The 13,132-nt window shown below is 54.9% G+C and overlaps 1 protein-coding gene across 3 annotated transcripts in view; it reads right to left on the reverse strand.

Moving 5' to 3' along the window:
- PNPLA1 (patatin like phospholipase domain containing 1) overlaps positions 1-13,132 on the reverse strand; it is a 43,901-nt gene that overhangs the window by 15,492 nt on the left and 15,277 nt on the right. For all 3 annotated transcript variants that reach the window (XM_036317121.1, XM_036317120.1, XM_036317119.1), the window contains exons 2-5: positions 6,824-7,056; positions 5,386-5,451; positions 4,319-4,528; positions 3,106-3,166 (exon numbers count right to left, since the gene is read on the reverse strand). In XM_036317121.1, coding sequence (XP_036173014.1) covers positions 3,106-3,166; positions 4,319-4,528; positions 5,386-5,451; positions 6,824-7,056 — 570 coding nt within the window. The remainder of the gene's footprint in view (positions 1-3,105; positions 3,167-4,318; positions 4,529-5,385; positions 5,452-6,823; positions 7,057-13,132) is intronic.

Genomic DNA, 13,132 nt, shown 5'->3' on the forward strand with positions numbered 1-13,132 from the left:
TGTGCTTCCCTGATGTGAGGGACGCAAAGTAATCAAACCTGTAGAAATAGGAAGAGGAGCAGTGGTTGCCAGGGCCTGGGGGAGGGAGAAATGGGGAGTTGGGGCCAGTGGGTATAGTTTCAGTTTTGCAAGATAAAAATTTCTGGAGGTTAGCTGCACAACAAAGTCAACATGCTTAGCACTACTGAGCTGTCCACTTACAATGGCTGAGATGGTACATTTATGTTATGTGTTCTTATCACAGTTTTATATATGCAAATTATATATAATTATATTATATAACGTAATTATCATAATTATATATATAACACATCTCCCATGTGATCTAATCATTCCACTCCTGGGTATGATCAGCGAAGTAAGAGCATATGTCCATACCAGGACATATATATGAGTATTTATAGCAGCTTTATTCATAATAGCCTGAGGTGCATACAACTTAAATGTCCATTAACAGGTGAATGGCTAAATGATCGGGGGTGTAGTCATACAAAGGAATGGAATGTAAAAAGGAATGAACTATTTATATCACGCAATGACATGGGTGAATCTTTGAATAATTACGCTGAGGGAGAGAATGCAGCCAAAAATAAGGTTTCACAGTATAAGATTCCATTTATCAAAAACTCTAGAAAATGCAATTGATCTGTAATGACAGAAAGTAGATCAGAAGTTGGGGTGGGTGAGGGGAGGTGGGAGGAATCACTGAGGGGCACGGGGAGACTGGGCGTGATAGATTGTTCGCCATTCTGATGGGGAGCTGTTTCACGTGTGTGTGTGTGTGTGTGTGTCCTCAAGCACACGGCAAGCAGGAGGCTGCTGCAGGGAGGCAGATGGAGGGAGACTTGCCGGCAGCAGGAATAGTGAGGTGGAGGTGAGCCCTTAGGAGGGGGGTGTGTGTGACACCTGTGGGTGCAGCTTCCTGTGGAGCTGACCACCCTCCAGTGGGGCGGGAGGCTGGAGTGGACTCGCCTTTTCCGTTCCCGATGGCGGGTGGGGATTAAAACCGCACTTACTCAGGCTGGGTGGACCTCCGCGCTCCCTGTGAAGGAGGCGGATCCAGCCCGTCTAAACCCCAGGGGCTTTGGGTGGGGGCGCCGAACCCTGCGCTGGCTGAGAAAGCCGCACTGGCAGATGGAAGCGGAAGCAACCCTGGCTGGTGGCCAGCAGGAGACAGCAGCGTCTCCTTTAGCGTCTTTCCTACTGGGGGTGGTTCCAGGGCCCCTGGGAAATCCCGCCACCCTCCATATACTGCCCGGGTCGGGAGTGGATGCTGAAATGTAGGGTTTCAGCCTTGTGCTTAGGGCACCATTCACGCCAGCTAAGGGGGAGGGGTGGGGGGAGGGCGCTGGGTTCCTCCCGCAGGAGGAAGGGTGGGAGAAGGTGCTACTGAAAAATGGAAGAGAAGGGAAAAGTTCTAGAGGAGAGGCAGGTTTGGAGTAGCCTGGTAGCCAGGCTGTAATGGGTGTAGAGGGGCCTCCTGGGGCAGGGAATTGGTGTCTGCTCCAAGGTCTGAGCCCCAAATCAGGGGGTCTCCCTAAGCCCCAAGTCCCCAGCCTACACCATCATTGAGGAGTGTGGAGGGGCTCCCCAGCTGGTAGCAGAAGGGACCCTAGGCCCCAGCCAGCCCCTCCTATTCCTGAGGCCCCATCTCTACCCCCCATGACACCCCTCATGTTGTTCACCTTTTGGATACTTGGGGCTCACTTTTCACAGCTGTCGCCTGTGTAAATGAGGATGGGGGGTTGTCAGAGGGGGCAGGGCCAGGAGGAGTCTGTCCTGCCGAGGGGTGAGAGGAGGGGCCTGTCTCTGGGCTCTGAGGGGGCAGAGACTGGATTGGCCCCGGCAGGGACATGGGACTCTGCTGTCCTCAGTAAGAACCGCCAGCTACTGGAGAATGGTGCTGAGGGCTCTGTGTCTTTGCTCCTCTGATCTTCACGATAACCTCTGAGGAGGGTCCATGACCAGCCCCTTATACAGATGAGAAAACCGAGGCCCCAGGAGGTTATCGACCTGCTCGAGATCACACAGCTGGGGGGTGTCAGGAATGGGGATCTAAACCCTTCTCACAGATTAGGAAACCAAGACTCAGGGAGGGGGAGTGGGTTCCCTGAGCTCACGCAGCTGGAGGGAAGGAACCCTGGCCCAGGCCGTGTGCCTCGGGGCCCCCATTCTCTCCCACCCCCCACCCTTGTTGGGAGAGAGGACCCAGGAGAACGTAGAGTCAGGACAGTGGGAGCTTGGGAAAGCAGGAAGTAACTGTGAAGGGGAAAAGTGACTATATCCTGGGGGGAAAACCTCATTCAACACCTTAATCTCACTCTCAAAGTATTTAAATCTGTACACACAACAAGCACAACACAGCATTGCTGATCACAGTGAACGTTTGGAAACGCAAAGGGATGATCAGTTTTCTGCACAACCCACGGCCCAGAGGACAATCGTGAAGACCCTGGGGCACTATGGGAAAAACTTACGGTTTTCACGGGAAACGCCCTTTGAGCCAGGAATCCCTTCTCTTGGAAATTAACTCTAAATATGGAAAAGCTTCTTTCTTTCCACTTAACAGAGACGTTTGCCATGACCTTCCTCATGTTAAAGCGTGTTATACATGTCACCGGAGTCCTCCTCCTACCAAATCACGGAGGACACACAGGTGTGGGGCCACGACCTCCAACCCAGCACAGGCCAGGGCGCCTCTCTCGCCTGTGCTGAGCTGCGCGTCCTTCAGAGCCTCAGGTAAACATAAGCCTGGCGCATGTAGATTCTACATTAACAATACGGCCCTTTTGGAAAGAGAAGGAAATGACACGAAAATGGAAGATACGAGCTATGAATTTCCTACACATAGTTTTTCTATCCAGAAATATATCTGTGCAAAGCCCCAGACACTGTCCCCTCAGGTAACCGAAACGCCGCCTTTGCACGGAGATCCTCATTTCTGGCCGCAGTGGCCTGTCCTGGGCGAGGCAGCGGTCAGGCCTGCACCCATTGCTGGCTCTCCAGGTCACCAACATGGGGGATGCTCCCCTACTCAGCTCTCCTACTTCCTGTCTTTGCCCACCCTCCGGGCCTCCCTTCATCGGGGCTCCACGTGGTACTTACTCAGCCGCCTCAAGTACAGAACGGCGTCTTCGTAGCCTCGGTAGTAGTAATTGTGCAGGACCTGCAAGGGGGGCACACCGGGAAGAGACTCAGGCTGCAGCAGCGGCGACAGAGCAGCTGCTTTCGCCTTTTATTTGACGGGCTCTTCAAATGTGCCTGTCCGGTTCCCATCCCTCACTCTCTGCCAAGGACTGGGAGCAGTTCCTGTGTCCATAATGACACGACACCAGTGTGCTAGACCTTGCACAGTTGCCCACCAGCTTCCCCTGGTGGGAGACGCCGAGGTGTTTGTAGCAGAAGCAGGGAAAGTGCATTTGGACCATCTGAAAAGCCAAGTTTGGAGACTGGGTTCGAACCCCAGTGCTGCCACTTACTGGCTGTCGGGCTCTGTGGGTGTAACCTCTCACAGCCTCAGCTTCTTCATCTGTAAAATGGGGTAATAATAGCATCTATCACAGAGGATGCTGAAGGATCACATGAGATATTGCCCGCAAAGTCTTTTCTGTAAAGGGCCAGGTAGCAAATATTTGGGGCTTTGCAGGCCATACATAGTCTGCCATTTCTTCTTCTTCTTCTTCTTCTTCTTCTTCTTCTTCTTCTTCTTCTTCTTCTTCTTCTTCTTCTTCTTCTTCTTGTTATTATTATTATTATTTCTTCTTCTTCATCTTCTCCTTCATCTTCTTTTTTTTACAGTCATTTGTTTTATTTTATGTTTTCTTTTTACTGAATGTATTGGGGTGACACTGGTTAACAAAATTATATAGGTTTCAGGTGCACAACTCTACACACATCATCTGTACACTGTTGTGTGTTCACCGCCCATTTTACAGCCTTTAACGGTGGAAAGCCCACACTTAGCTCACAGGCTGTACAAAACCAAGGCGGGGGGGGGGGGGGGGGCAGGGGGGCGGATCTAGCCCCCAGGCCACAGTTTGCTGACTTGACATCGCACATCAGAGTGGAAGAGTTCAGTTACCATCCCATCGGCGATTCTGACATCACCTTATTTACAGGGGAGGACATTAAGGCTGGGAGCCCTTAGGGGACATGTTCAAGGTCACATAGCTCATTAGCGAAAAAGCCAGGACACAGGTCTAGGAGGAAGTTTAAGGGAACATTCGAGAGGAGGAAACATGGGAACTGAGTGGGCCCCACTGGCTTCCCCATTGCACCCCCACCCCCACCCCAGCCCCTCCAGGCCCCTCTCTCTCACCATCAGGTCTGGGGGGAACAGGGCGTGGGTCATCCTGGCGATGTTCTCCAGGGAGAACTGGAAGGAGCAGTTGAACATGCGGAAGTCGTGGAAGATGGCCGGGCAGTCCCGGGGGCAGATGTCCTGCTGGCCGCTGAAGGTGGAGATGGTGATGGAGTCGGTCCAGAAGGCGCAGGGCTGCATGCCCGTAAAGCCGCCGTCGATGTACCGCTGTGGGGGCAGAGCGAGAAATGCGAGCCTGGCCAGAGGGCCTCTCCCCACGTGGGGAGGACACAAGGACAAGCCCTACACTGAGGCCCAGGGGCTGGGTGATGGGCTCAAGGTGACTCGGGTCCAAGCTGCCCCTCGGCAGAGCCAGGCACCCTGGGCGGCCACGTGTCCACCCTCCAGGCCCTTCCCTTCTGGGGTTTCGGTTCCTCAGCTGAGAACAAAGGCGCCGACCCTCTCGGCTCACTGAGAACGACACCGACATGCAAGCTGGGCTCCATCTAGAGCTGAACCTTGTCCAGACCTCATTTTCTCCGTAAGATGAGGAGGGGGTGGGCTAGACCCTCTGACTCGGAGTGTGGTCTGGGGACCAGCAGCGCCGGCTCAGCGGAAGCCCGTTCCAGGCGCAGTCTCGGGCCCTGCCCCAGACCTACTGGGGCAGGATTTGCATTATTTTACAAGATCCCTGAGCGTGGAAGTTGGCGAGGCACTAGCCTAGATGACCTCAAAGGTCCCCATCACTCAAGGTTCCAGGTCCCCACGGTGCAGGGCCTGTGTCCTATGCTCCCTGTAAGCCTGGGAAAGTCTGTAAAAGACTTTCGGAGGCATCTTGATTTGCTGGGCTCAGGAACGGGTTGGTGCATCCAGAGAGAAGCCCAGCCTAGATGGAAAAGTTCCTCTTAAGGCCCCAGAAGTCCATCTACTATATGGGGGGATTCTGAGTAGGAAAACGTGAGAACCTTCCCAACTCCTGGTCTTCCCGCTGAATTCTGAGACCACCCCCTGCTGTCCCAGCTGTGGTCTCAGGGCCGAGGCACCCCTGGGCCCTGGCTCAGCCCCGCCCACGCTTCAGCACTCACCACACCGCGGTAGGTCGGGGGGATGAGGCCGCAGTACACGGGGACAAAGCAGCTGCAGTACAGGGCCTGCGGGGGGAGAACAGGGCTGAGACGCCTGAGGCCCTGGGGGCTGGGGGTACCTGCAAGCCCCCGGGACGCGGCCAGCCACACTTTCCTTAAACCCAAGGTGGAGGCCCTGCCTTCTTCCCAGTTCAGTCCCTGTCCTGGCCCTGACTAGCTGGGTCCTTGGTGACAACTTGGTCACAGCTTTAAAGGCAGAGGGTGACCTCAGTGATCTCCAGGGTCCCTTCTGGGTCCAAAGTTCCATAAATCCAATGGGATTCAACCACCATCACTGTGCATCTGACTTGGGCCAGGTCCTGGCATCAAAGGAGGGTGAGATACCCACCCTTGGGAATGCTGCAAGAGGGGAGTAAGCAAGCAGGTGACAGTACAGGGTGACAGGTGCTGTGGGGGAGGTGAGCAGGGGCATTGTGGCCCCAAAGGAGGAGCACCCAGCTCAGGGGAGTGTGGGGCGGGCAGATGGAGGAGAGTTACAGCAGGCATGACTGGAGTCTTCTACGGCAGGTGAAGGGGAGTGAGAACGAGAGAAGGGCATCCCTGGCGGAGGGCACAGCAGGTGCAAAGGCACGAAGACCTGCTTGGTGTGTGGTCTGTGCTGGTTGGCCGGGTAGAGGAGGAAGGTGGTAGGAGGCTGGAGAGGAAAGTCTTGAAGAGCTGGTGCCAACAAATCCAGGGACACGAGGTGGCGGAGGAGTATCCACGTGCATTGCCTATTCACCCTCCACCCCAGGATCATGGCCAGGCCAGCGTGGGGATGAAAGGATGGGTGGCAAGGGCCTTGTCGTCAGAGGAGTGGAGGGGAATAGAAATGTGGGACAGAGTCATGCAGCACAACCCCTTTGTCAGGAAAGAAAATTGGGTCCACTCCCAGCCCTCCCCAGCAAGAGCAACCCAGGTAGGAGCTCTGTTAATGAGGCCAGAACAGTGCAGCTTTGTTGTGGTTTGCTCTGGTTGGCACAGGTAGACGAGGAAGGTGGTAGAAGGCTGGGGAGGCAGGACCAGCCTGCCCTCCAACCTTCCCTTCCGCGCTGCGCTCTAGCCCCGCCCCCACTCCACAGCCCCGCCCTACTCCAGGCCCCGCCCCACTCCACAGCCACGCCCTACTCCAGGCCCCGCCCCACTCCACAGCCACGCCCCCACTCCACAGCCACGCCCCTACTCCAGGCCCCGCCCCACTCCACAGCCACGCCCCACTTCACAGCCACACCCCCACTCCACAGCCACGCCCCCACTCCACAGCCACGCCCCCACTCCACAGCCACGCCCTACTCCAAGCCCCGCCCCCACTCCATAGGCACACCCCTCACCCCACAGCCACGCCCCCACTCCACAGCTCTGCCCTACTCCAGGCCCCGACCCCGCCCCGCCCTCTTGCCTCGATGAGCTCCTCTTTGGACGTGTACTCGGAAACCACTACACTCTCTCCATCGGTGAAGCGGGTGAGGCTCACGTGCAGCCTCCCGGTGGCGGCCTTGTAGGAGTCCTCAGGCAGGGCCTGGTACAGGAACTGCCGCATCATCTGCACCATCCTGCAGGAGGGCGCCAGGGGCCCCAGGAAGGACTTCTTCACCTCGGCCACGCCCACGTTGAGGACTCGGAGGTACTCATCTGTGGACGAGGCAGAGAGGAGCGGGAGCTCAGCGGCCCTGGCCAAGGCAGGTCAAGGATAATTTCCCATCTCATCCTGCCGCCAGCCAATGGGAAGACCTAGAATTCTGAGGCAGGGAGGGGACCCACCTGTCATCTGCTCAGGAGGAAAGCAGACACGGTGGGTCCGAGTCGCTGGCCCCCGAGATCCCAGGGCAGAACGAGGCCCAAGCACCCCAACTCTGCTCACTGAGACAAAGGACCACTTTCCGACCCCAAGGAGCTTTCCCAGCTCCCTCACATGCCTGCTGTCCCCCAGCAGACGGCATTCTTTTGGAGTCTTAGAGACTTTTTGTCCTGAGATTCCCATCAAAACACACACACACACACACACACACCACTGACACAGTGGAAAGCCTTCACCAAGTGACACCTGGGACACGGGCATAGTGCCAGCTGCGTCTGTGTGCAGGGAGGGCGTGTTGGCCTTGGGGCAGATGAATTACAGGGAGGGATGAACTTTGTCCTGAAACTATTGCATCATCTTCCCTTCCTGGCCCCCGATAGGCTGGAAAGGGAAGGTCCTGAACCCTGGAGACGGCTGTGCCAGGCTGCCCTGTGGGCGCCCAGGAGGGGGACACCTCCTCCTCCTTTTGAGAGGAGCACAGCCCGGGCACCGGGGCCAGACGGGCTTGGAGGGCAGGTGTGCTGCTCAGGGGGTGGCAGCGGGAGGTGTAAGTTGCCTCCCGGGCCCTGAGAATCCCACCAGGGAAGCTGGGTTGCAGACTTGCTAAGGCGTGCGATGGTGCTGGAGCGCACAGCATTACTCTGCGGCAGGTATTTGTCTCCTCATCCCGCTGGTCAGGAAGCGGAGGCTCGGAGAGGTGATATAACTTGCCCCGGGTCAACTCTGTGGCACGTGGACAAAGTGGGCTTTTAACCTCGAGTGCCCCCGGAACCCATACTCCTTCCACTAAGCTAAGCTGCAGGCTCCCAGAGTCCGGCCTGTACCTGCTTCCTGCCCATTGTTGCTGTTTTCTACCTGGTGGAAGCTCCCTGGGAAAATCAGGAGTGGAAATGGCTCTGAAAAGGGCTGCTAAAGCTTTAAACAAACATTTAATTGTAAAACCTCCCGTACAGGAGAGTGTCCTCACAACCAGCTATCAGGCAGCAATGGCTATTTGGGAGGTTGTGTGGTCATGAGCTCTCTGCCACTGGAGGTAATCAAGCAGAGGCAGGAGAAGCTCCCCAGCCAGAGAGCTAGCTCATCAAAGGGGTTCCTGGGTGGACCATTAGGGCTAAGATCCCGTTTCATGATGAATTCCGGGACTCTCACCAGAGCCCGACCACGTCTCCGGGGAGGCATGGCGGTGAACCTTGTGCTCCGTTATAAATAGAGCAGCTGAGGCACAGGGACCTTCAGTGATTTGCAGCAATTGGGGGACAAACCAAAGCTGGGGATGTGCTCCTCCTCCTGTGGTTTACAGGCCCCAGGCAGGTCCTCCCTAATCCTGGAGGCGGACAGGATAAGGAGCGTCAGCCTCATTCCTCAGATCCAGAAACCGAATCAGGGAAACCCTACGTGTCCTCCCTGAGGTGAGATGGCAGTGTTTGCTCTGACTCCCGCCCACGTCTGTCCCTGGGTGTTGGACTGATCCCAGAGGCTGGGGAGCCTGGGTTGCCATGGCGACAGCCTTTTCTCACCAACGTGTAGAATCCCAGCTGCATGTGCCGTAGGGATGGGCCTGCGCAGCAGAGCATCTCAGCTGTCACCCTTTAGGGGGAGGCCCTGCTGTGGTGGCGAGGTTAGCGTTCCATGTGCCGGCTGATACAAACAGCCTTTCCCTGAAGGGAGGTGGCAGCCAACCCACCAGCAGGTCATGAAACAACTGGGCATTCAAACCTTGGGATACCAAGGTTTTGGGTCACTGAGCTCTCTCCTACAAGACCAGCAGGATGGGGAGTCGAACCAGGGTAGGGATGTGCTGTTTTTGGAAATGCTTTTTAATCCTCACCTGAGGATATGTTCTTATTGGTTTTAGAGAGAGAGGAAGGGAGAGGGAGGGAGAGAGAGAGGGAGAAACATTGATCTGTTGCCTCCTGCATGCGTCCTGAATAGGGATCAAACCCACAGCCTAGGTATGCGCTCTGATCAGGAACCGGATCTGCAGCCTTTCAGTGTACCTGACCATGCTCCAACCACTGAGCCACCCGCCAGGCTGCTTTTGGAATTCTTAATGAGCAACCTGAAGTGGCCACAAAGGAGTTGGTGGCCTTCCCACAATGCCTGGGAGCCAGGAGCACCCAGCTCTGTTTGCCCAAACGCTCCTTGGGCGCCCAGCAAGAGGAGCTCGCTGGGACCGACGGGAGGACGTTTGTTCTTATTGCACAAGAAATACATGTTCACGGTGGGAAATTGCTTTAAATGCAGATAAGCAAAAGGAAAAGATTAACACGACTTGGAACCCCTCCACCCAGAGATCCACATTTGGTTTATGTCTCCCTACACTATATATTTCATATTTATTCTTACTTACAAAATACTTTTATGGGGTCAATCTATTTACATTATTTTGTAACTTGCCTTTTTCACCTAGTAAATCATGTCTTTCCCATCAATAACCACTCATTAACCACTTAGAACCTCATTTACAAGCAGCATGGAAAGCTACTGGAAGGCTATGAGATTATTTATTGGGCAGGTCCCCTGGAGGAGTTGAATATTTAGTTTGTTTCCTTGCTTTTATAAACAATGCTGCAATTAATAATCTCATGCTAAATTCTTTGCCTGTGTCCTTTCTTATTTTCCTCAGGATGGGGACAGAGGTGGGGGTGCTAAGTCAAAGGCCTGTGCTAAGTCAAAGTGCCTCATAATGCTTATTTTGATCATGGCTTTTGTGTATTATCCATTTAGAGGCAACTCGGCTGTTTGGGGGGGTGGTGACAGGGGCTGAGCAGTGGCCAAGATAATAGAAACAGTGTCGACATCTCCAATATAGCAGTTACACCTGGAAGCTAGCAACACTCTACCAGGGGTCCTCATACTTTTTAAACAGGGGGCCAGTTCACTGTCCCTCAGACCGTTGGAGGGCCGGACTATAGTGTAAAAAAAAACTATGAACAAATTCCTATGCACACTGCCCATATCTTATTTTGAAGTAAAAAAAACAAAACGGGAACAAATACAATATTTGTATTTGCATGTGGCCCGCGGGCCGTAGTTTGAGGACCCCTGCTCTAGCCAGTATCACATATCCAGGGAGGAGGGGACAGGAGATTGTCTGATTTCTCCCACTCAGGTGCCTAGTTTAATATTCTTTCCTGCTGCTCACCGGGGATTCGTACCAAAGGATGCCTTTGTCTCCGCTTCTCCTTCCTTCTCTTCAGGTCCGTCTGTGTGTCTCTGTCTTCAGAGCCTCTCTCTCTCCCCCTCCCAACCCCCTTCTCTCTCTTCTTAGCTGAGGCAAAAGCAACTAGTCTGGTTAACAAGTCTCTGTTGGGAGAAAGTCACATGCTAAGCATAGCAAGTGCTGGGTGCTGTGAGGAGGGGTAAATTTAGTTTGCTTCTCTATGCATCTGTCCTTTCCAGCACCGTCTCCCGTTTAAAGGGCTCCTGCCAGGCTGCTGGGCTCTGAGACACAGTGTCCCACACAGACCGCAGCCAGGCGGGATCTGCAAGCAGCACAGCAGGAAACTCAAGGTTGGCTGCTCTCGCCCCGGCCCACACTCGCCACGTCCCTTCACAACTTTGTGTTATCTAAGGGTGGTGACTGCCTCCCAAGCCAAGAAGGAGATTCTCTGAGGGCCGGTCCTTCCCTCCCTCTGTGGCCGGCCTGGCGCTCTGCCCATACAAGGCCCTGGAGCAGCCTGTGTTCTAAGCTGGGAGCCGCGCAAGGGCAGGGACGGGCCATACTCACCTGCAGCCACCAGGCCTCCCACGACACTTGGTGGCCCAGTGGTTGCTCAGTGTGTGAACAAAGGAAAACAAGAGCCGACAGGGAGGAAGAGCAGATGATGGAGATGCTCGCAAGGAAGGGCTTCCTGACTTAATGACCCAAGAAAAGCTTGGAAGCAAGATCATCCCAGACAGGTGGCCAGACAGCAGAGTTAGCATCGGCAGGTGTGGCCCATTCCGCAGGTTTTATGAATCCACGGTCCTAAAAACTTCAGTAGGGAAATAAATAACCCAGATCCTGGGACTGGGAGGCTTTGAGGCCATTTGGACGCTGCTCCGAATCTGAGTCACTCTTCTCTAAGACCAGGTCCATGTCTTGGAAAGAGCTCAGACTTTGAAGCCAGACAGATTTGGTTCACACCCCGGCTTTGCCGCATGCTATCTGGGCAGTCACAGAACTCCTTCCAGCCTCAATGGGCCGTCTATGAAATGGGGCTAATGATACGTTACTGGGTTGCTAGGAGGCAGGCATGTTTAAAGTCCCGCACACAGAAGCGCTCGATGTCAGCCTGCCAGCTGCTACCCAGGCGGCCATGGAAAAGCCGCGGCCTGTTCCTGCCTTTCAGCGTTCCCACCTGAATGGGGCCGTGATTCCTGCCCCGCGCCTTCCCCAGGTGTGCACAGGCTCAGGGTGGGTGCAGAAGAGCAGGGTAAAAGCACTGAGCAGAGGGCTGCACCGGCCTCAGGGCTTGGGGAGGGATGGTGTGATGTAGGATAGCACAGATGGCCACAGCACTCTTCCCTGTCAACTTGGGGGGCCTTACAGAGCCAGTTGGTAAAGGGGGAGGTAGAAAAACCATTGAAGGGAAGGATGTGAATGATTAGATGTGCGTTTATCTTATTTACCTGCTTAAGTGCCTAAAGTTTCCCCTCTTCGTGAGAGCAAGGATGGTCTCTGTCTGGCTCACCCCTTTGTCCCTAGCACCTGATATGGTGCCGGAACACGATGGCACTTAATAAACACGAATACATACGTGAATAGTGAATAAATGAGTGAACCCCACAATCGAAAGAGGGCACTGAGGTCCAGGCAGAGAAGCAGCTACTCAAGGTGACTCAGACTAGAAGCGGCTTCTCTTCCCATCCTCCACAGGCCTCTCCCTAAGCGGAAAATCCTAGAGAGACAGGCGCTTGTCAGCTGACAATTAAAATAGCTGGGGATCCCGTTCAGGGGGTGCCCGAATTAGGTCTCTGCGGAGGAGGATGGGACTGCGCGGGGTAGCCTAGCAACAACCTCCGGCTCAGCCAATCACTGTGAGGCGCCTCCCGCTGTGAGCAGCAGGGACCACGATGGGCGCGGGAGCTGGGAGCAGCAACCTGGGGAGGCGCCTGCAGCAGAGCCGGGTTCCCAGGGAAGCCCTGCGAGTCTCCGCCTCCGTTTCAGGCCTAGAAGTCTGCTGCTCCCACCTGGTCCCTGTTGTAACCTGGATTATAGGCTGCATGTCCCTGTGGGTGACAATTATTGTCTTAACAGCAGTTGTTCGCTGGAGCAGGTTTTCACACTTATCATCTCAGTTTATCCTCCCAGTGACGGGGTGCGGCCCCCTGCAGGGGCCTTGATGGAAAACAATGGCTTCAGGCTGCAGTGTGGCCGCTGGACGGCCCACAGAGACCCCCTGGGCAGTGGTTCTTCAGTGTGTGGGGGGAACCTTTGTTCAAAAGAAAATCCCAAGTGGAAACCCCTGCACAGAACAGCTCCTCACAGGCTGCTCTGGTGGAAGCTGACAGAGTCTCAGACCTGCCGGGGTGCCCACCGCACCCCAGAGGGAAGCCCCTGAATCTCAGCCCTGAACCCCCTAAGACTCTAGGAGCCTCGGTCACACCGAAAATACAAGCCGAGGCTAATTCTCTCAACTCACGGGCAAGAAGACCGGCTCAGGATAGAGGTTACGCCCATGACGGTGGCCGGGTGGCTGGAGAAGTGAGTAAAGGCTGGGCATACCCTCGGTCCACAGCCCGTCAGCGTGAGCCAGAATTAGAACGTCTAGAAAACCCCTCTTTCTACTCTGTCTGAATGCATTGTAGGCTTTAGCCAGAAGCAAAGCAACCGTGACCTAGTAAGCACATGAAACACAAACTAAAACCCCCAGTACTTCTTTATGGCTAATCATCACCTGCCATGCGCACCTTTTTCTAACCCTA

This window comes from Myotis myotis, unplaced genomic scaffold (genome assembly GCF_014108235.1).
Source record: "Myotis myotis isolate mMyoMyo1 unplaced genomic scaffold, mMyoMyo1.p scaffold_m19_p_7, whole genome shotgun sequence".
NCBI classification, from domain to species: domain Eukaryota; kingdom Metazoa; phylum Chordata; class Mammalia; order Chiroptera; family Vespertilionidae; genus Myotis; species Myotis myotis.